The sequence below is a fragment of the Melanerpes formicivorus genome, unplaced genomic scaffold, assembly GCF_026170545.1.
Source record: "Melanerpes formicivorus ecotype bairdi unplaced genomic scaffold, bMelFor1.0.p_v2 SCAF_12, whole genome shotgun sequence".
Taxonomy (NCBI): domain Eukaryota; kingdom Metazoa; phylum Chordata; class Aves; order Piciformes; family Picidae; genus Melanerpes; species Melanerpes formicivorus.
In genome coordinates this window covers 17,185,916-17,209,909 of record NW_027142364.1, presented here as the reverse complement: position 1 = coordinate 17,209,909, position 23,994 = coordinate 17,185,916, and the positions used below count along the sequence as shown (strand labels likewise).

General features: G+C 42.6%; 1 protein-coding gene across 7 annotated transcripts in view; it reads left to right on the top strand.

Moving 5' to 3' along the window:
• Positions 1 to 23,994, top strand: part of DOCK10 (dedicator of cytokinesis 10) — a 161,090-nt gene that overhangs the window by 61,884 nt on the left and 75,212 nt on the right. For all 7 annotated transcript variants that reach the window (XM_068145507.1, XM_068145506.1, XM_068145504.1 and 4 more), the window contains exons 3-8: positions 6,230 to 6,319; positions 10,423 to 10,505; positions 16,263 to 16,335; positions 16,675 to 16,815; positions 17,061 to 17,195; positions 23,063 to 23,246. In XM_068145507.1, the coding sequence (XP_068001608.1) occupies positions 6,230 to 6,319; positions 10,423 to 10,505; positions 16,263 to 16,335; positions 16,675 to 16,815; positions 17,061 to 17,195; positions 23,063 to 23,246 (706 nt within the window). The remainder of the gene's footprint in view (positions 1 to 6,229; positions 6,320 to 10,422; positions 10,506 to 16,262; positions 16,336 to 16,674; positions 16,816 to 17,060; positions 17,196 to 23,062; positions 23,247 to 23,994) is intronic.

The window sequence follows — 23,994 nt, the reverse complement described above, 5'->3', positions numbered from 1 at the left end:
TATCTTCAGCTCAGTAACCAGAGCCTGTGCCCCCAGACAGGGCTGCAGAGGTCTCAGAGCAGACAGGATTTTAAGCTGCAGAGCATCTATTTATAGCCCTGCTGAAATGTCACCTGTGCACCAAAGCCTGGGTCAGCCATCTGAGTAGGAAGAGATCCATGGCTGACTGGATTAGGAGGAGCTCAGGCTGGCTCTGAGTGTTATTTAATGTGATAATGCTCCAGGAAATGGTGAACACTCCTGTTTAACTCTTAATGATTACAGTTCCCTCAGACATCGTGGCTCGATGTCAGTGCAGCCCCTGTGTGTTAGCACATCCCATGGGCAAAAGTCTCTGCAGAGTGAAATCCTACCCAAAGAGTCAACTGAGGTAGGGAGCATAAGAAAAAATTGTGCTTCTTAATAATGATTGCCTGCTTCTAGAGCTGTAGTACTCACTGCAGTCACAGGATATGGATCAGTTGTCATTGTAGGTGCTCTGCTGTCTGGTCCTTTGTTTCGTCTCACAATTGCTTTTATTCTTTGAATGCAAAGTTTGAATTTCCTTGTTGCTGTCATATAAGCTGACACAGGGAGATGATTTAATTAGTAGCAGCATCAGTTTTCATGCAGCTTCTGGACATATTAAACTGAGATAAAATTATTTTACTTCTATAAAAACCTAGAGATGGGCATCCAGATGGCATGGTCTCAATAGAAAATCTGAAAGAAGCAGCCTAGGAAAAGCAAATAATTCTTTGTATCTCCTCCAGAGTGTCTGGTTAGTAGGGTTTAGACTTGTGCTGTGCTGTGACTTAATGGCTATTGGACATTTCTGCAGCAACACAGCAACTGTGTGCAGGAAGGATCTGCAGCTTCACCAGAGCTCCCTGTCACATGTGTATGAGCTTGCGCTGTGCTTCTTGGTGGTAGTAAGAGGCAGTTGACTGTCTTCCTGTTGCTCTCATGAAAACACATGCTTGATGGCATTGCTGATAAGTTTGCAGCCTCACTCTTGTGTTACTGTGATCCATTCATGTTCTGTCCCAAGACCTGTCCACGCTCTCCTGGGATATTCCTATTTCTCCCTTTTCTCCTCAAGGCCATGACAGCCTCCCTCAGATTGGTCTCTCTCTCATCTTTAACCTTTCACATCTTAGTCTTGCACGGATTTATTGTCATCTATTTCTACTTTTGCTCCTAGTTTACTTCCATGTGTCCAAGGAGAATGCTTGCTGTATCCTATCATGAGTATTTTTTAATCCTTTTTTTTCAAGTCACCACCCTTAGAAAATTCACTGAGCCCCCAGAGGTCTGTTCAGATCTCTCCAGGATTTCAAGTCTTGCATGGAACCATGGCAATAGACTCAGCATGCCTTTGCTGATGCCTTTGTTTCTGTGGAGGTTAAGCATGTTAACAATATGGTGATACAGGTAATTGCCATGGAAAGAGAGCTGAAAGTATTTTAACAGACACTTCAATTTGATGTGGTATAAAAACATGCAAAACTCTCTGGGTCCTGAAATTTTATTCCTCCTTCTGTCCCCATGTACTATTTTTTAAAGCTCTTTGATAAGTGGAACTTGGACTTTATTAAGCTAATTGTATCAGTATGGTTGAATGTCCGATTTGAACCTGCCATAGAAATAATAATTCCTTGCCTAAATTTGGGACAAGATGGCAAATTTTACCTGTGTAATGCAAAACCTGTTGAAGTTCTGTCTGACATTCTCCTGGCTCTTTGGGCTTTTGAAAGCCCACCCAGGTGCCTTCCAAGTGTCATACAGGCCTTAGAATAAGACATGAGTTGTGCAGTGCTGACAGTCTCCATCCTTGCATATTTGAGTGCTTCTAGGCTTCTATTTTTCACCTCTGAACAGGGAAGAGTCAAGACTGTGAAACCTCTGCTACCTAGATGTTGTGCAGGGACTAACATAGTTAGTTTGGAGGCAAGTTCACAACAGAATCCGATGAATCTTTAAAGGGAGATGGCAAGAAGAGATAATGATGTTGTCTCTTCACATGGAGCAGAGCATGTGTGCCATAGGGACAGCTCTAAGAACAGGACTTGGATCTTCCTTGGGCAAAACCCTGTAAAGCAGTCTGTTATTTATGAGATCAGAGAGTTACAGTCAAGAGATCATGGGTTCTTTGCATAGCATATGACTTCTCTCCCACTTTCCCATGTGATAGGCAGCATCTGCTTATCCTTAGGGTAGCAAGAATCAAGTCCATTGTTATCATGGGTAATGGGATATGGCTATCCTTGATGTGCAAGGAAGAGGAGCAGCAAAGTGAGAGGTATTTAGAGTTGGAGGCATGTGCGCCAACTCTAAATAGAGAGAGCTAAAGCAGTTAGCAAAGCAATCACTGAGTGGGCAAAACACTGCCTCTCACACCCAACATTGTTTGGTGAGTGATGGGGCAAAATCTGCCCCTTAAAGATACTTTGAGATTGCTTTCCCTTCACTTTGTCCAACACTCTGACCTCTTCAGTGAACTCTGTGCTAGCACAGCAACCAGCAGCCCATCTGGAGGACTGACAACAGCATTTACATGGTGGTATTTGTACAGCAGAGTTGCACCTCATCTTGCTTTGAGATTGGATGGACTAACTCATTGCAGGTTTTCGTCATGTTGAGTAAATGTCCTATGCTAAGATGAAAATGGGGCTGAGAGCTTTTCTTTAGAGAGACGAAACCTATGTGTTAACACAGAGCAACATTTCTGCCTGTGTGTGGTTAGCTCTCAGAAGGGCTGCCTTTTCAGGAAGTAAATATGATCGGGGTTGATGCATCTGTCTGAAGACCTAACCACTAGCAACATGCTTTCAGACTAAAAGCTGTCTGAAATGTTTGAAGTAGCTAATGGAGTTTGAGCTACATTTTCAGACACTAAACTCACCGTGTCGGTGGGACATAAGCACTGTCTGAAAACACTCCTAATCAATTGTTGATAAAGAGCAACATTAACTTGTGGCTTTCACTGTAGAAAGTGGATGTAGCAAGCAAAGGCCTTAATTAAACTGCACCTTATCACTAATGTAACACGTGGGGCCATCAGGTTGAGCGAATGGGACATAAATGCCAGAAATCCTTGTTGGATAGGGGATAATTATGCAAAACAGATTAAAAATATAATTCAGAAGAATTAATGGTTTAGGCTGATAGCTGCATTATTTGATTCTCCCAGTTTGCATGCACAAATGAGATCGTTTGCCTCTGATTTGAGCAGACAATTGCCATGATTGCCCAAACGTTACGAAATTAAGCTGTATTCAAAGCACATTTATAAGTGCTGGATTGTCTAAATAAAACCCTTTTTAGTATTATTTTTTGTTTTTAAATGGCCCTTTCAGAAGCACTTTGTGGTTGAAATGTAGTTGTTTTCCAAAGTAAAAAGTATTTGGTGAAGACAAAGTTTACCTGATCTGCCTGTAAGAGCGTTTCACTTTGGAAGCAGTCGGCGACGGACCGGAAGTGATTTTGTGGCGAGGCTTCTGCAGTGCAGTGGTTGAGCATTCTCAGAAGGGAAGTGCTTTGTTCTTTTTGAAAACAAGCTTAAATATAGCAATTCACAAGATTTTTCAATGTCCCAATTCTAGGTAAAGAAACCTGTGATACTCCTTGGCAAACTCTCAAAGGCAGCCAGCTTTGCTTTCTGGTTTGCATGACTGTTTCATCTTTTCGAGTGCAGTCTTGTTGAGACTAAAAGTGAGTTGCCGGTTGTGTTTCTTTTAACAAGCTGTATAAGGGGAAAAGACACAATGACCCCATTAAGGCAAATTTTAGCTGTCTTAATTGGTGGTCTTTTGGTACTGGTTGACAAGAATGACTAGACTTAGAATCATAGAATCATAGAATCAATAAGGTTGGAAACGACCTCAGAGATCATCAAGTCCAACCTACCACCCAACACTTCATGACTAACTAAACCATGGCTTCAAGTGCCACGTCCAGTCCCCTCTTGAACACCTCCAGGATCAGTGACTCCACCACCTCCCTGGGCAAATGACATACAACAGCCATTGACAGAGAACTTCAAGTGTTCCTTTTAGCATCTCTCCCTTCTCTATGGGTACAGCCAAGGCACAGAGCTGATTATTGATCTGTCTGGCCCATGGAAAACCTCAGATTTCTAAACTGGCAAAATTTCTGACTTGATGATCTTAAAGGTCTCTTCCATTTGAAATTACAAGATAATTTTATGAGTGTTATATTAGGTTAAAAAAAAATCTTAGTATATGTCTTTAAAAAAAACAATAAAGTGGAGAGTATCTTCTGTGTAATGAATACATGGAGCAGATAAATTTTGTTATGGGCCAGCAGAAGAGGTGTTGGTCTCTGCAGCTTAGTCATCATCCCCATAGGGCCAGTGAAAGCTATAGGGTGCATCACACATCTCTTCTCTTTGGTCTCCACCCTGCCTTGCTCTGGAGAGAGCAGCTGATCAGTGGCGATGATATCATGGAAGGATTGTGTGTGTGCTTTGTGGCTGCTGCTAGGGAGAACTCTGTCATGGACCTCAGGAGCACCCATGGGTTTTCAGCTGGGCTCAGGCATTGCTTCTTTGTGTGACTACTTCAAAAAAGACACTTAAAATGTCACGTACGTGTGAAGTAAAAGTAATGAAGCACATCCTAGAGACTGTGGATAGTGCTGGGAAGTCCCTATGCAAGCAAGGATTCAGGCATCTTCACTATTACTAAATATGGCCTGAAAATTCATACTTCTTCATCTGTTTTTTACTCATAACCCAAACAATTGTGTAAACCTCCACTGCACACAGACTTTGGGAAGACAGCTGGGTAGAGTCCAGGAAGCCACATCCAGGAAACTGCCCTTAGTTTGACAGAAAAAAGCAGGGTTTTTTACTTTGTGGTGTCTACAAGGCAGCATTTGTTGTTCATAGGATCTGAGGTCTTTTAATCACATTGTATCCTGAGCTATTCAGGTGAAACAGAAAATGTTTGGGGAATCCCATGATGTTTGTATCACGTTTGAGGGACATATACATTTATTTCATAATTAGTTATATGGAATGGGGTGGGGAGAATCAGAGTGGTCCAGGTAAGCTGTAAGGAAAAATGCAGTCAGTGATACCCAGGCAATTGTTATGTAGAGTTTGAGTGCTTTGGTTTGTAGAGAAGAAACATCCCTTCTTAGTCTGAGACTGTGAATTATTGTATGCCATAGACCTTTGTCTGGAAATCATGTGCCTTTCTATAAAGGAAGAGAAAATGAGCTTGGGAGATCAGATTCGTCTTGACTTCAATCCTTTGTTGTCTTGAGTGGTGGGGTTATTCTATTGTAACAGAGAGCATTATCGGGTCTGCTGGGGGTTGGGTTTGTTTGTTTTCTTCTCTTACAGCAAAGAAAAGGAGTCAGTCAGATCTCTGGATTAATTAAAAATGCCCCAAGACCTCCTCCCATGGCATTTGCAAAACGGCAGCCTTGCCTAGCCTTGGCATGAAGGCCCTGGGTCAGAGAGGAGCACTGCTGGCAGCCCAGGCCTCCTCTAGGCCTGGCGAGAGCTAAGGGAAGCTTGACTGCCCATGGAGACCTGATAGATGTTCACTTCTTTCTGTGGTTTCCTGCTGTGGGGCCTGACAAGGCAACTCATTCAGGAGCTGCTTTCAAAAAATATGGCTTCATTTGGGCAGTGTCTGTTGGGTCTGACAGAAGGTTGTAGAACATATCAGGAGTTCCATGGGAGTCTTGTTCTGCTGTCTGCAGCTGCAGATGGAAATGCCCCACTGAGAAGCTGTTGCCTGGTTCCATTTGCTTTCTGACCATCAAGCTGCCCTGTGAAAGTCCTTTTGCTCCTCTCTTCTCCTTCCAAAGACTCAAAGCTTAGATCTGCTTCACATTCCTGGCTGAAAGGCAGGAGATGCAGAAGGGAAGCAGAGGAAGCTGATAATACTGTTGGATTTGGCCTGTATTTCTGGGAGAGGATGTAAGGAAGAGCTAATTACTTTTTTTTATCAGAAAACTCAGACTGTAGCAAGTTTGCTTGGAAGAAGTTTATTCCCAGAGCACTGCTGTAGCTTGTGATTAATGCTTTAGCTGATAGCACTGAGTATCGTGTGTGGGCAGGAGCTGGGCTGGAGTGGTTGGTATGCTTGTGCATTGGCTGCATGACAGATGGAAAAACACAAGCCATAATCATCAGGTTCTTAACCTATTCATGACACAAAGCTGCTGCTCTGACACTGTGACTAATTTCCCTTCTTATGTTGTTTCTTGCCAGACAGACACAATTTCACTGGAAATCAGGACGCTGTATCCTTCTGTACCTGAAGATGCAGAACAAAGAGCAGAAAATTTGTTTGTTAAAGAGGTAAAAGTCTTTAATTTGAAATAAACTGAAGAGTTTGGGAGAGTTGTTCTATGATTACAATGAACTTTTTTCTTTTCTCATTATAGGGGTGATTTGAATCAGGTTTGAGTTTTGGAGGCAAGAATGAGGGGGAGGGCTGATAGCATATCTGCAGGTGCTTGTTCTGAGATGTTTGTAGCAAGAAAAATTGCAAACACAGTGAACTAGCCTCTCATTCTGGTATTTTCCAGCTGCATTCCCTGTCACTGCTAATCCACCAATATTGATGTTGGTATTTTGACATGAGTGTTAATCACTGGTGGTCTGAATGCACTTTGTCCTTGGAAAATATTAGTATCTTTCCAAAACAAGAACTATTTGACACTGGTTTAGACTCTTAGAGTTATTACAAGGTATGTGTCTTATCTGGAGGTGTATATGACAGCTATCTGAGGAGTAGTTGCAGTGTGAAGGATATGTAAGAGTTTATTGTCTGTTCTCCCATGGCTGTTAGAGCACCACCAGGAGTCATTACAGAATCTTGTCATGGTGGGTGTTGGAAGTGACCTTTGCAAATCATTTGGTCCAGCCCTCCTCCTAAAGAAAAGTCACCCAGGACAGGTTGCAGAGGACTGCAATGTACAGTCAGGTTTGGAATCTCTCCAGAGAAAAAGACTCCACAACCTCTCTGGGAATCCTGGTCTAGTGCTCCAGCACGCTCACCGTAAAGTTTTCCCTTGGACTTTTTTTCCCCTCCCCAGAATGTTACTTGTGTTGCAGGGTAAATATATAGATTATTTATTTATTTATTTTAAGTGGCTCTTTCACTTGGTAGCCATCACCCTGTCATCACCAGAACCAGAGCTAGGAAGCTACATGTGGAAAAAGCTTACAGGCCTGTCTGGATCTCTAAGGAAAAAATAGACCAGCTGGGCAACAAGAAATAAAGAAATTGCCTGGATATGATAGAGTCCTTGGGAATGGGCTGTGCAGCCTGCCTGATCAACAGTGCAGGAGAAATGTGCCAGGCCTTCCATGTCCCAAAGCATCCATTTCTCCAGCTGTATTTCTTCTCCCCCACAGTCCCCTTGAGCTCCACAGCCCCTGTACTCATGCCTCTGCTCTTTGCCAGGACCATCTCTGGCCTCTTGATGAAATCTCTGCCTCTAGAAATGTTTTTCTCGCTCCTCAGAGCGCAGGTTTGCATGTATTTCTCCTCATTGCTAAAATTCAGTCTCCAGTAATAATTTCTAATTACAAATAAAATTATTGAAAGCCACTAGAGTCAGCCAAAGGATTTGGATTGTCATTGGGATATTATGAAGAGAAAATGCTGCTCTGTTTGGGATGTTTTTTTACCTAGATCTAGTTTTCTGTGGATAGAAGCAACAAGCTCATTCAAGACCAGTGTTAGCTGTGGCTTGCCTTGTATGAATGTAGTGACTGATACTTGAATGTGCTTCTTGTCCTCTTTGAGTTTTGTTTTGATTAGCTTTTTCTTAGAGGAGCACAGTAAACCTTTAGAGTTATACATTAAAATACTGTGGCCTGCTCTATGTTATTCAGAACTGTGCTTTTGAACACATCAGCCTATAATGCTCACAATCAAAGCCTGCATTGAGAATTCTCTGTGGGCTTTAATTGCATCTGTTGAGGAGATTACTAAGTAAAGAAAGTACCACAGGGAAGAAGTGGTCATTTCAAGAAGATTCACTTGGTCTTTATATTTCCAAGCAGAAACTGAGTGAAGTGTGAATTGGAGGGTCTATGCACATCCCCACAACATTCATTGAAGAAGCTGTCCATGGCATCATGGAGTATAGGGTCTATGTGGATCCTCTAAGAGCATTCTCATAGCCCAGGTGACTAGCAAATAGTTTTAACTAGGATTTTGATCACACAACTGCAAGAGTGACCAAGTTGTTGTATGAAGATTCACATAACAGGTTAATTGTTGTTTTGTTTCTCCCTATTCAAAGGCAGAGTGCAAATGACATTGGAGTGGTGTAGGACCGTGGCTGTCAGTGGTAGGCTTTGGGCCTGACCCTGCAAGGTGCAGTTAGTCACAGTGCAATAGCATTATGTTAATTCCCACAGAATATGTTGTTATTTCATGTTGTCTAATGGTCACAGTTTACCCTGCATCCTGTAAGATAATGAGGCTTTACATCAGACCAAGATGTAGAAGCTAGATGTACATGAGATGTGTTCACTGCTGACTGTCTTTCATTGTGCTCAGTTCAGTGTCAGAGTGGGAGAGAAATGCCTATAAATATCCTTTCACTTCCATGCTGCCTTTTCCATCTCTAAAACAAATAAAGCTGTCCCAGAAGACCGTGACCACACCCAGGATTAATTCCTAAATTAATTTATGCCTGCATATTCTACATGTCTTCCACAAGATTTGAAAGGGGAGTCTGTTAAACCAGTGCTGAGTAATTCAGGAAGCACCAACACTGAGTTTTCAGCCTATCTCACTTTCTGCTCCCACAGACTGATAATCTCATCTCTGTACCCCTTTGTTGCCCTTTCTTCTACTTTCTCTGTGTACTTTTGGTATTTAAATATTTTTGATCTATCCTTTATTCCATTCTCTGTGCCTCCTGGAATCCTTCCCATGCCTTTCTGTGAGACTGTCTTCCCTGTTCCCACCTCAGTTGCCTTTCACTGCTGCTGCTTCTTTTTCTGCTGTAGATCTCCACCGTCTTCCTTCCTGATGTGCCTCCTGTTTCCTAACAGGGTAAATTCTTCAGCATGCTGTGCAAATAGCATAGAATGAAGGGAGGTTGTAGACAGGCGGATGTTGGTCTCTTCTCTCAGGCACCCAGTACCAGAACAAGAGGACACAGTCTCAGGCTGCACCAGGGGAGGTTTAGGTTGGATGTTAGGACAAAGTTCTATACAGAAAGAGTGATTGCCCATTGGAATGGGCTCCCCAGGGAGGTGGTGGAGTCACCGTCATTGGCGGTGTTCAGGAGGAGACTTGATGGGGTACTTGGTGCCATGGGTTAGCTGTTTGGGTGGGTTGGATTGGTTGATGGGTTGGATACAATGATCTTGAAGGTCTCTTCCAACCTGGTTTGGTTTATTCTAGTTTATTCTAATAATATTTGGGTTGGAAGGGGACTTAGAGATCATCTAAGTCCACTAGACCAGGTTGCTCAAAAGCCCCATCCAACCTGGCCTTGAGCACTTCTGGGGAGGAATATGACGTATCTTTACACAGTTTGTGTTTTATACTCTGTAGTAAGAATCAGTGGGAATTCTGACGGTGTGTCATTTTTCTTATTGTAGATGTATGCCTTATCAATAACTGTAGATATCTCATGGATCTTGTGGCCTTTTAAAATGTGGTGCTGTCTTCAATTGCATTGATCAAAGTGCTACATCAAATAAATCAGTTACTCTGGTCTGTCTGACAGCACAGCAAAGCCCTTTGGTATGGTCTTCGTCCAGATCTGGTTCTCTTCTTTAAGTGAGATTGGTATATTAATAACGATTCCAACAGAGGAATGCAAAACTAGCAAGAATGTTTTTAGGAAAGGAAAAACTACAAGGAGATGGTGACTGAGCAAATTCAGTGTGGAAATGGAAACGAGACTTGTGAGAAACGATAAACCCTATTAATACATTCCTGTGTGTTGTTAGGAGGTTGAATATCAATCCTTAACAGCAGAACAGGAAGAGAGCTTCTGCTGAAACAAGGGGAAATAAAAGAAGTAGGACAAATGTAGTTAGAAAGCAATGAGGCAGGATGCAAACAAAAATGTGTAAGTAATGTCCATGGAGAAAGTCAGACCTAAACTGCGTAATGTCTTTTGAGGCAGTAGTGATATAATTTGCTTCCTATAGAGCAGATGAGAATCAGTAAAGCATGTTAAACTGCTATCAGTCCTCTCCTCTGTCATGAGTGATTCAGTGTGGTTGATTTAAAAGGGAAATTGTGCTTCAAAATGTGGAAACATATGAATGGCTTTCCTTTAAGAGCTGTGCACCCAGCTATGAAAGAGAAGAATCTGCCCTCTAGAACAAAGGACTCCCTCGGGTCCTTTCTAGTTCTCTACCCTTCTTGGCTCTAACTAGTCATGGTAATCCTCTTGTTGTTGTTTGTTTTTTCTCTTTAGGCTTGTAAATACTACAATTCCCAGTGGCATGTTGTGAACTACAAGTATGAGCAGTATTCAGAGGACTTCCGACACTTACCACAGTAAGAGCCAAGCAGAAGTTCTTCTTCTTTTTTTTTGCATTGTTCCCTGTTAGCTTTGTGTCATTTTGCTGAGCTTTGCCCGTATTTGCACTTTCTTCTGTCTCGTGTGCTCTGCTTGTTTTACAGTGCCTTGCATTTTTAAAAAGGGGAAGAAAGGTCCTTTAGCAAAAGTTCAGGACTCTGCAGAATTCACCAGTATCAACAAACTGTTAGTGCTGATTCAAACGCTCAGAAGCGTATTTGCGTATTCAAAGCACAGTTGATACAGGAAAGCTGGCTCTCCCTTTTCCTTAATAATGCATAAATGTCACTCACCTTTAGCTGGGATTAGTTCTACTTTTAGCTACCCTGTGTAACAGCAGAGTAGCATTTCAGTGATGAGCGGTGCCGTGCAGAACTGGGTGCATTGTGCTCAGCTGTGGTGATAAAGGGCCTTGGGAAGGTGCAAGTGTCTGAGCATCCCATCTGTGCTCAGAGGCAGGGTGTTAAAATGAGCATAAAGGCTTTAGGAGGAGAAGGATCAAGTTCCTGGATTTGTGTGGAAAGAAATTAAGACACTGGTGCTTGTTCATCGTGTGTGAGTTTCTACCTATGCTTCTGTTTCTGACAGGTTTGTATCTAAGAACTGTTTCAGGGAGTAGTTAATGAATGATAGAATCATTTTGACTGGGAAAGAAATTTAACATCGTGGAGTCCAACCACTAATGAAGTACTGCCAGGTCACCGCTAACATGTCTCTCAGCACTGCATCTACATGGCTTTTAAATCCCTTCAGACACAGTGACTCCACCACTTCCTGGGCAGCCTGTTCCAGTGCTTGACAACACTCTGGGGGAAGAAATTCTTCCTAATGCCCAAATTAAGCCTCCCCTGGTACAACTTGGGGCTATTTCTTCTTGTCCTATTGCTTATTTCTTGGGAGAAGAGAATGACCTCCCCCTCTCTCCAGCCTGTTTGGGTAGTTGTAGAGGGTGAAAAGGTCTCCCTTAGCCTCCTTTTCTCCAGGCTGAACAAACCCTGGTTCCCTGAGCTGCTTCCCAGAAGTCTTGGGCTCCAGACCCTCCACAAACTTCATTGCCCTTTTCTGGGTACACTCCAGCACCGCGATGTCCTTGAAATCCCTGAGTGCTAAACAGGGCTGTGTTACTAACTCCTTTACTGGAATTCATGGCATTCAAATCGTTGATACTGGATGAAAAGCAGTTGTTATGTGCACAGAACACAGGAAGAGGACCTCTAAGCTTGTGTGGGATGGAAACCAGTGCTAACTAAACATACAGATGCAGGAATCAATAAACTGATTTTCCTGGTCCCTTTAGATGCAGTGTCCAAAGCGGTCTGTGCTGCAGCTTTCCCTCAGATCTGTGTTCTCTCTTGTCTGGTGGTGTCTTTACAGACAGTGGCTGTGGTAGTACCACAAGCCATTAAGAAGAGTTTTGCTGAGAGGGGATTATAAGCCTACCTTTTCTGAAGTACCCAATGTCCTGATTGTTTTAGACCCTTAATGCATTTAGTGCTCAAGAAGGCAGCTTGCCTCACAGTGGTTTTCTGTCTAACCTTAAACATCTTCACTCTTATGCATTTGACAGACAGACATTACTCTGCACAAAAGGATGCCTGAGCTGCTATGTGCATACTCTTCTGTGAAGCATATTTTAATATGGTACTTAAAATGAACTGCTTTCCTGAGTTCATGCCCCAGGGATGTTATGATGTCTCACACCATTTTTTTTACCCCTTGCACAGAGGATTATAACAAAACAAGAGATATATTTTATCTTGTATCAGAACATAGTGCTCAAGAATTGTTTAGCTGCAGCTCTGGTTATGTTTCAGAAGGAAAGTTATACCAGGAGTGTCTGTATTTTGTTTTCTCTAAGTTGATGCAGCTTAACCTTAACAGAGTTGGTGTGGAGTCCACCTGGTTTCATATCATATCTGGCCTCTTCATCATCAAGGGACCACGATTTCCACATGCATGTTACGAAGGTCATGCCCAGAGCTACCTTCAGGTTTCACTAGAAGAAGGACATTGAGGTTGCAGGGTGTGCCCAAAGAAGGGCAACAAAGCTGGTGAATGGGCTAGAGCACAACTCTTCCAAGGAGCCACTGGGGGAACTGAGGTTGTTCAGCCTGGAGAACAGGAGGCTCAGGGGAAATCTTCTCGCTGTCTGCAACACACTCTGAAAGGATGGAGGAGCAAAGTGGGGGTTGGTCTCTTCTCCCAGTTAACAAGTGATAGGATGAGAGGAAATGGCTTAAGCTGTACCAAGGGAGGATTAGACTGGACATTTCTTCACATAGTGGTTAAGCATTTTAACAGGCTGCTCAGGGAAGCAGTGGAGTCACCATCCCTGGAGAGATTTAAAAAGTATGTAGATGTGGTGCTGGGGGCCATGATTTACTGGCATCCTGACAGTGCTCTCTTTACAGTTGGACTTGATGATCTTGGAGGTCTTTTCCAACCTTAATGATTCTATTGTTGTGAAATCTCCTGATTGAAAAGTGGTTTGGTGGGTTCTTGTAGTGTCATATCTCACTGCTCATAGCTTTGGATGCCCAGTTTCCACAGTTTTTTGTTTCAGAAATCTGAGCATGTAGTTGTATCAATTCCTTCAGAGGAAATCATTGTATCAGGGAAGATTGGATGAGTGTTAGGTGTGACACAAAGCTACAAGAAAGGGACATCATTTACAGTACCAGACCTAACTGTAGGTGAAGTACTTCATTCCCTGATTGTGTACGAAACCTTCCCATGGGATTTCCCATTTGGAAACACACAAATTGCAACAGCCTTCAGCACAGCTGCATAATTTCATATTTCTTTGTGCATGGTGCAGTTCTACCAAAGTGATGGTGTGGCACTGGGGAAGGGCCCAGCAATGTGCACAAAAACATGACCAAAATGTTTAACAATTGCTTTAGTTATACTCTGAGTGTGTTCCTTTTTTGAGGTTTTTCTCAGGTCTCTCAGCCCCTGAAATTCCTCTCTCTGAGCTCTCACTACCCCATTTTGCATCATTTTTGATGCTTTGTGCTGGTATGTTCATGCTTCTCGAGCAAGGGGAAGGGTAGGGGAAGTGCAGGGGAAGAGCAGGGCTTGCTTAGTGTGTGCTGTGGTGACCATGTGTCTGGCAACAGAAATGGTCATTAGCAAAGTTTTTGTTGTTGTTCATAGAAAACTTGGAACATAGAACCATAGATTAGTTTGGGTTGGAAGGGACCTTTGAAGGCTGTCCAGTCCAACCCTTATGCAGTGGGCAGGGATGTCTTCAGCTAGATCAGGTTGCTCAGGGCCCCAAACAACCTGACCTGGAATGTTTCAAGGGATGGGGCATCTACCACCTCTCTGGCCACTTGTGTCAGTGTCACCACCCTTTTGGGTGGTGTTGCATGGGTTTGGGAAGCATCTTTGGGAAGCATCAAGAGGATTAGGGTTAGGGTTTTGCTGGGGGGCAGAGAGCATTCGGCGGCTGTCTGACTTGTCATATTGCTGGTGTAGGTGCACAAGCAGATGAGCGCAGTGGTGTCAACATCTGCCCACGTGTGGCCAGTGAGCGTCAGTCAGTCTGCCTACGTAGCACCCCAAGAGCAGCACAGTGCACTTTGCGCTCCAAATCTTGAATAAGCTAGTAGGGTTCTTGTCTACAAATGTGCAATTTGAGTGGCATTTTTTGTAAAAGGTGGGATTTGGCTTGAGGAGTTTGTTCTGGAGTTCTTCTCTCTGGGAGGGAGTATTGGCGTAAGAATTTTTGGCGGCTGCCCTTGCTTTCATTGGAAAACCTGCCATGAATTTCCAACAATTTACCACTTTTACAGATGTCAAAGATGTCAATAGACAGCAAATGTTGCTCTTATTAAAAATATTGATCAGTTGTTTACATTAAATAATCACCAAACCCAGAAGAAAGTGAATTTAGTTGGTTGGGTGGTGTTGGATGATAGGTTGGACACGATGATCTTGAAGGTCTCTTCCAACCTGGTATATTCTATTCTATTCTACATGCCTTTATAAAAATGCATATTTCTTACTGAAATTTCTTTATAAACCTCTCCTGGTATTCCATGTGCACCTGATCTGCTAAATTGCTGACTGGATGTAGTGGGTGGTTACCTCATGAGAACAGTGACTTTAAAGTGGGTACGGTGGAGAGGAGATGGGTATTGCTTGTCACTCTGGTCTTCTTCATCTGCCCCTTGTGTATGAATGAACAGAGAATGGAAAGGCTCAAAGGTACCACTTTTTATTTTAAATTAGTGGCATTTAACAGTCCATGCTGTTGTGGGCTCCAGTTCTCTAAGATGAGAGAGGAAAGCATCTTAGGAGCGTGTGATTTCTATCCACTCTCATGCAGATTTGCTTCCCTGCAGAGAGTAGTGTTGATCTATTTCCATTCTCACACTGGGTGGGTGAAAGTAAGTTCTGTAGGTCATTCCTCCTGCTAAATGATGAGTTCTAGCATGACAGGTGTTGTAGGCTTCCGTATGATAACGGAAGGTTCCCAAGGATGAGATTTATAACCTTGAGGAATTTGAGAACGATGTTGGTATTTCTCAGGCCACAGAATTGTAAGTTTTGTTCCCCCATTTAAAAGTATCTTTGATTTTAAAAATACCTTTCAATCAAAATGTCTTTGAACTTGTCTTTCAGAAGACTTGTCTTTCAGACCAGCTTTGCTGTTACTTATGGCTTCATTCTTCAACTGAAGCAGTGCAATTACTCATGCGCGCAGTCAAATGCTTTGCTTTTTCATATTGAAGATTGGTTTCAAGGCCACAATATGAAGATTTTAAATGGTCCCACATCAAAAAGACATCCCTGTATTTTTAAAAATTGCTTTAAGGCTGAGTTCATCTTATTGAATAGTAAAAAGTGTCTTGAAATACAGAAGAAATGTGGAAGCTTTAAGCTGAACTGTCTAAAGGGCAACAAGGCTGGTGAGAGGCCTTGAGCACAAGCCCCATGAGGAGAGGCTGAGGGAGCTGGGATTGTTTAGCCTGGAGAAGAGGAGGCTCAGGAGTGACCTCATTGCCCTCTACAACTACCTGAAGGGTGGTTGTAGCCAGGAAGGGATTGGTCTCTTCTCCCAGGCAACCAGCACCAGAGCAAGGGGACACAGTGTCAAGCTGCACCAGGGGAGTTTTAGACTCGAGGTGAGGAGAAAGTTCTTCACCGAGTGAGTCATTGGTCATTGGAATGTGCTGCCCAGGGAAGTGGTGGAGTCACCATCCCTGGAGGTGTTCAAGAGGAGATTGAACGTGGCCCTTGGTGCCATGGTCTTGTCATGAGGTCTGTGGTGACAGGTTGGACTCGATGATCCTTGAGGTCTCTTCCAACCTTAGTTATACTGTGAGACTGTAATGTTCGCGGTTAGAAAAAGCTATTAAAGGGTTCATGCTAATTTTGGGTGACAGCCTGAAAGGGGATAACTCTGGAAATGGTTTGGGGTTTGTTGCCTTTTGTGGTGGAGGAGCAGTGAACAGTACAAGTGATGTTTCATTGTTTGCATGTAACTGTTGTAATTTCATACTGTTGGGGGGGGAAAAAAGTGTGTGTGTATGTATATATGGCTTAAGAAAAGAAGCAGTGTTTTGAAACTAGAATGCTTTTTAAAGGAGGCAGTGGGACACTGCAATGTAACCTCACTGCAGTAGGTGTACCGAAGGTGTTGTGGCGGCTCGGGATAGTTCCCTGAAATAAGAGGTGCATAATTATTTCAAACTAATAAGTGAAAGCTATTTTTCCTCCATTCCCAGAAATGAATGTAGACCAGAGAAACTGCCATCACATTCCTTTGAAATCGATCACGAAGACGTGGATAAGGATGAAGTATGTATTTATTCCGCTTTCTGGTGGGATATTTTTTTCCCTGTGGGGAAGAGTTATTTAGTCCTTTAATATAAAATAAAGAATGATAATTGAGGCTTGTTATCTCCCATGAAATATTTCATATTTTAAATAACTCTGAAGTCAGGGGAACAGCTTTGTCTCTTCTGTCATCACATGCACAGCAGGCGTATTAATAACGTCTTATTTACAAAGGAGTGAAAGGATGATTATTTGCTGTCAAGCAGATACTCACACTTCAGGGTGGTGGGGTTCCCCCCCCCCCCCCCCTTAGAATTCAGAAAGCAAATCCATGCAATATTAATCATGTCTTTCATACAGGATACAACATCCCACTCATCTTCAAAAGGTGGTGGTGGAGGAGGAGGAGGAGGAGGAGGATTATCAGCAGGAGTTTACAAGTCTGGCTGGCTTTATAAAGGGAATTTCAACAGCACTGTAAACAATAGCATCACCGTGCGGGTAAGGGACTTTGTTCTCTATTCCATGTGGATTTATATCCCCCCCAGAGGCACATGTGTTTACCATTGTCATTTAGCTGTTTTCAATGATAGTATTAAGGGAAATGAGAGGGATTTTGCACTTACCTGCAAAATAGTGTGATTGAAGTGCAGCTGGGAGTTGCCTGTTGCTTAAGACCCGTGAATAAAGTGAAAATAATCTGCAGCACAACAATTATCATCCTTATTTCCCCCCTTCCTCTGCAGTCATTCAAAAAGCGCTACTTCCAGCTAACCCAGTTGTCAGATAACTCCTACATTATGAATTTTTATAAGGATGAGAAAATATCAAAGGAGCCAAAGGGATGTATTTTCTTGGATTCTTGCACAGGAGTTGTACAGGTAAGTTCCAGTTTATTTCATTGTGTTGTTGGGTGTCAGAGGGCATTAAAAAGTCAAGCAGATGAGCACGTGCACTATGAAATAGTGGTCTCATTAGCAGCTTCATGAAATGAAAACACCAGTAGTTCTGCTCTTTAAATTGGTGCAAGCAGTCAAACTAACAGGTTACAGGAACCACAGCTGAGTTATAGTGGCACATTATGCTCTATGCCCGTGGCACACAGGAGGGAAAATACTATTAAATCTTGGTAAATTAATCCTGTATCCTGAGCATCCTTGAAGATCATCACTTTTGGAGGTGATAGGGAGTCTTTAAGGCAGGTAGGACAGAGCCATATTGTTTATTGTGGCTTGAAAAAATAAATAGCCAGAAATGGCTGACACCACTTTTCTTTTTTATTCCTGCTAAGATTGAGCCCTTGGCTTTCCCCCCCCACACACCTCTTGCTCTGCTGTTCTTATCATTCAGTTAATGTATTTCTCTTTTTCCTTTTTTTAATCCATTCTAAACAAGATGTTATCTTATTTAGATCCTTTCAGAATTTAAAGGGGACAAAGCCCGTTGTGACAGGACAAGAGGTGATGTTTTAAAGAGGACAGATTTAGAGTAGACACAGGGAAGAATTCTTTTACACTGAAGATGGTGGAACACTGGCAGAAGTTGTGCAGGGAGGTGGTAGAAGCCCAGTCTCTGGAAACATTCCAGGTCAGGTTGGACAAAGCTCTGACTGACCTAATCTAGTTGAAGATGTTCCTGCACACTACAGGAGGTTTGTACTAGATGACCTTTAAGGGAACCTTCCATCCCAAAACATCCTATGATTCATTGACTAACATGTGGATGATCTAGCCCCACATGTCACTAAATAAGGAAATTCCTTTTTAAGCTGTATTTTATTATTTAACCAGTACAAACTGGTAACTATGCTATTATGGACTGATTTGAGGGTTGGTTTGAAAGATGCCTCTCAGGTAATGCAAATGATGACACCTGATAAACACAAGCTTTTCTTGGTTGGGAAGTCTCTCCTTTACCTCTGAACAGGCCCTTTGGAGCAAGAAAAATAATCAGTAATTCACTCTGGGAACAAATATTTGCTGACAGCCCCCTTCAGAACGTTGTTCCTGCACCCAGGGAAGTGCCCAGCTCTGCAGGGAATGATGGTTTTCCCTGCATAGCTCAGAAGGGTGTTTCTTCCTTCAAACAAGTATAGGACAGATGGAGGTAGATACACAGAAGTAGAATGATGATTGTTGGTGTTAGCTAACTGGCTTGGAAGACCCTAACAAGTAGCTTGGAAGCATGGCAAAAGGCATGGAGGAGATTCTGTGACAGAAATCTGGTTAGAAATTGATGCATGCTTCTGCTTGCCAGCAAGCACACAGAGGTCTCAGAGGCTGAGGTTTTAAGGTCTCAAGCAAAGCTCTTGTCAAGCCCTGAACATCCAGGTAGTATGGTTTTAGGTACAGATTTAGTGCTATCCCAGAGGTGCTTCTTTTGCTGTGGTGTTTCTGATGATGCTCTGTGATAGCAGAAATGTCTTGACTGTAAGATTTCTGGCCTTTATAACTAACCTCTGACAAAAAAAAACCCACTAAACTCCAGAAACCTTTGAAGTCCTCCTGAACTTTGACAGCTGCCTTCTAAATCTACACTGTTCCTGCAAATGGTCCCAGACACTGTGAACTGTATGTTCTCTTGCCTGCTCCAGACATGAATTTTACTGATTGTTCTTGATTGACTTTCATGGGACATACAAATTTGAGATGTCTTCACTGGCAAGTCAGAGCCTTGGCCAAAGGATAATAGGGCAAGTATCATCAGCTGGCAAAGTCTGTTATGAGCAAAACCTGATTTAAAGTTGCCATAAAATGGTAGACCATAGAATGTGGAGAAAGAGTTGGGTAAATCTGAGGATATAGAGGAAAAAACATTATATCAAAGTTCTTATTTAATGAGTTTTATCACACAGTATCACAGTATCAGCAAGGTTGGAAGAGACCTCAAAAATCATCAAGTCCAACCTGTCACCACAGACCTCATGACTAGACCATGGCACCAAGTGCCACATCCAATCCCCTCTTGAACACCTCCAGGGATGGTGACTCCACCACTTCCCTTCTGTGAATGACTTAGAGCTCCCATTTGATAGAGGTTGAATATCTCCAGATAAAATACAACATACTTTGAAAACAATTCTGTTCTGTTCACACAGAGTTTTACACAGAGAGAGTGATTGCCCATTGGAATGGGCTGCCTGGAGAGGTGGTGGAGTCACCATCGCTGGAGGTGTTCAGGAGAAGACTTGACAGGGTGCTTGGTTGCATGGGTTAATTGGTTGGGTGGTGTTGGATGATAGGTTGGACACAATGATCTTGAAGGTCTGGTCTGGTCTATTCTATTCTATATCAGACTTAGCCTGATATGTCACTTAGAGCTCATGCACAGTTTCTTTTGGAATCTTGTTTCTGGGTGAAATTTTAAACATGAAGTGTGGGAGATCACAAACCAACTTCAAGATCTACATCCCATATGGAAAGACTTAATAGAGAAGCAAATTGAGGTACTTTCCACCTTCCCACCTTCCCCCTGGTAACGGATCACAAAGGAAATATCTGGCTTTAGATATGAAACAAAGGCTTTGCTGTAGATCTCATCTGCTTGCCAGAAGTCTGAAGTGCAGATGGAAAAGTGGATATTGAAGTTTTCCTGGCCTGATGTTCTTAAGATTTAGTATGCAAGATGTATCGCTCTGTTGGGTAATGTCTGCTAGCGTTGATGTAAAGAGCCTGGCCATGTCTGTAGCGGGAAGTGCATCATAGAGGCAGGACATGCTCTCTACTTTCTGAAGATAAAGTCAAATGTAGCACTTTCCTTTGTAGATCATGCATGAATTGGCATCCATAATACACATGAACAAATAATCTGTCTTTAAAATGTTGAATAACCACTACTCAAGATTCTTGCAATAGTTTTGTTCAACTTACTGCTCGTAGTCTAGCCGTCAGTAAAAACAGGTTTCAGTGGAGTTTTAGTTCTTGGATTACATCCGTTTGAATGTATGCAGTGACTGGAGGATTAGAGTGAAGTCAGGATCAAGAGGACACCCAAGAATCAGTTGCTGTAAAACTCAGCCCTATTCTTACCTTATGTTGGGTGAGCTAAAATCTTTATCCCTGAAAGAAAATTCACTTCAGTGAAGTTCTTGAGAGGAACAGTGTTTCCTAGCAAGAGAATTTCCAGTAGCAGAACTGAAAAATAACACACACACACAATGCCAAGTCAGTTTGAAGAGCCAAGATTTGACTGACTCTGACCCTAATAGCTCCAGAAGAAGCTGTTCAGTCTTAACTGATTTCTGATCTGGATCATGATACATAATATGAGGACTGGAGCAAGTGATTAAGAGCAGATTGGATAGGAATCTTCTAAATCATCTCTACTGCTGGAAAAAAAAGGTGTTCATGGAACTTTACCTTCAGTGTCTTGGGCCCTTGGGCTCTGTTAATCAGTATCAGATTTTGCCCCTGTATTTTTTTAAATAAAAATGTCATTGTCATCTCACCATTTGTCTTAGAAGCTATTCTTAGCAACTTGTTGATGTAGAACAGTACTGAGAAATACAGTTATGGTATGCCATTGTAAAGGTATTTATTAATGAAGAAAAAAATATGAGTGAAATAGCCAGTTATAGGGTGGGTGGCTCATAGAATTACATAGAATAAACCAGGTTGGAAGAGACCTTCAAGATCATCACGTCCAACCCATCAACCAATCCAACTCACCTAAACAACTAACTCTTGGCACCAAGCACCCCATCAAGTCTCCAACCCCCTTGCCATGGGGGGACACCTCACACTAGATCAGGCTGGCCAGAGCCTCATCCAGCCTGGGCTTAAACACCTCCAAGGAATGGGCCTCAACCACCTCCCTGGACAACCCATTCCAGGGCTTCACCACTCTCATGGTGAAGAACCATTTGTTGTAGTCTAGCTGTCCCACCACCCCAAGCACAGCTCCCAGGATAAGGTGTAAGCAGGGGAAGACATTTATTACATTATACAGCAAAGTTCTCAAGTCTACCAGCAGACACGTGTCACATCTCAATTGGCTATTCTCTACTGGCATGCCTGTCATCAAGGCATACAATAGGCTAAAATAACAAAACAATGTTCTAACACATCCACCCAAATTCTGCCCAGTTTCTCTCCTTCAGTTACAAGGTGTTTACATTCTTTTCCTACTCAGAGACCAAGCATAACCTTCCAAAGCTATCTGAAATCAGCCCTTCTCCTACAAGTGTCCCCAAGTCCCTTTCTGCAGGCTGCTCTCAGTTTCATCACCCCCAGCTTGAATTAATATTGAGGGTTGCCATGACCCAGGTGAAAGACCTTGCACTTTGCATCTTTCATTTTTCAGCATCACTCCAAGGTCACTTGTGTCCACAAAAGGACAGTTTCCTGGAATATTGAAACCAAAACGTGGCACTGCACCCCGTGGTTGTGAAGGTTTGATGAGGCAACAGGAGTAGGATGTGTCAGTGTCCTGTTAGATGTAAGCGAAAAGAGACAATTGATGCAGCTGCTTCCATTAGATTAAGAGATAAAAGCCTCACTAATTGATGAACCTGAGGAATGAAACACCTTATATTAGAGCACATCACTTTGTTTAATTTTATTTAGCTAAGCACCTGTTAATTCTAATGGTAGAAACTGGCAAATTAGTCATCCACTGCAGGTGAAGCCTGGTGATACATAACAGATCTGGGATTCAGCTTATTGCTAGCATACTGGACAGACTGGACTCTATGTTTTAAAGGGATACCATTGCAGTAAGTAAACAGCACCACACCTTACCTACTGCCTCCTCCAAAGAGTTGTTGAAATGACCATTAAAATCCTTCTGGCACAACATCAGCAGTGGAAAGTACTCATTGTCATCTCTTCATGTGAAGGCATTTCACAGAATCACCAAGGTTGGAAGAGACCTCAAAGATCATCAAGTCCAACCTGTCACCACAGACCTCATGACTAAACAATGGCACCAAATGCCACGTCCAGTCCCCTCCTGAACACCTCTGTCCCATTACAGTCTTCCATCAAGATTCAGTGGTAAAGTCCATGTTTAGGCTTGTATCATCTAGAGATTCTTCCAGAGAAGCATAGCAATAATGTAGTTATATTGGATTGTTCTCATCCTAACCACAATGTTCTCAAGTCCATGATGTGCTCAGAAAGTTACCTTCATGAAAGCAGCACCCATCAATATCTCAAACCAGAAGATTTTTTAAATGGTTCACAGTGAGCTGTGACCTGTTGAGGTCCAACCTCATTGTTCAGGGATGAAAGAGTCTTTAACCCCAAGCTGACTTCTCTTACTTGAGGTTTTGAATTTGGTGAACTCATTTGCTTTTTCACTGAGCAAGTGCCTATGGCTTAGCACTGCCTTAGTACCTGTTAGAGTGTCTGGTGTGCTGGTAAGATGTAGGATACTCAGGCTTTGAAGATACACTCTTCAGACCCCTGTGACTTGTAGCAATGCTGTATTTTGCCATCAGAAATCTTTCATTATTCCACTTGTCAGGTGTTTCCTACTGTTTGAAGTGTGATTGTCCATAGTTTCAGCTTTCTGTGGCTAAACAGAAGATGTTTGTGCATAGAAGATTTCGAGATGCACAAACACCCAACAATAAATTTGTGCTAATATCACATTGCTTGGATTTTCTTCAAAGCCACTGAATTTTGCTCAAATGCTGTTTGTTTGAGCAGTGGTCACATACAAGTCCATCATACAGGTGCCTTTTTCTGCACCTTGTTCGAGTTCTGGCATTTCTTTATTTCTTTTTTCTCTCCTTTCATCCCAACAGAATAACAGGCTTAGGAAACACGCCTTTGAGTTGAAAATGAATGACCTCACATACTTTGTCCTGGCAGCTGAAAATGAACAGGATATGGATGACTGGATTTCCACTCTCAACAAAATCCTGCAAATAAATCCAGAGGGAACCATTCAGGAGAGGAAAAGCGCAGATCTGACCGATCTGAAACTTGGTAAGAATGAGCAGTCTCTTGCACTGGAATTTGTTTTTAAACAAATGCAAAAAATTGAACTTTCAGATCTCACTCTTGAATCATTTTAACCGCCTCAGTCTCTGATGAGTTCTGTGCCAATCGATTCCTGTCGAAGCAGCATCTGTCTTTTGGCATTCCCTGGAGGACATCAGATGATTCCTCACAGATCATTTTCAAAAGGCTGTGGGGGAGTTAAAGCTGCTCCCCACAAAGTCAGATGGAGCAACACAGCTTGGCTTTGCTTACACAGCTCTTTGTCAAATGCAGTCCTCTCTGTCAATGATATCGTAGTACTTTGTATTTCAGTGCCTGGGGAGTCTGAAGGTTTTAAAGCATATTGTGCTGCAGAGAGGTTAGATCAGTTCTTTTTCCAAGGTTTTGTTTTCTTTAAAAATCTTTTCCTTGGAAGCTTTACTGGCTTTTGGTTTCTTGCTTTTGTGAGTTTGTGTATTAATATGCTTTCGCCGTGGAAGAAAGTCTTGGATGCTCTGTTGTACTGTGCTCTTTCCACGGCAGTAACTCATTCCTCCACATAATAAATCCCCGTTTGGTTTGGATGAACCCCAGCTGAAGTTCTGAGGCTGAAAACACTTGAAACCTTTATACAGATCTGCACTGCTTGTGCTCTCAGCTGAATCAAAGTGTTGAGTCCACATGGGTCTGAATCCTGGGGAAGTTCAGACCTGTTTGAAGGCCTGATGTTGATAGTATAGTCTGGTTTTGGCGG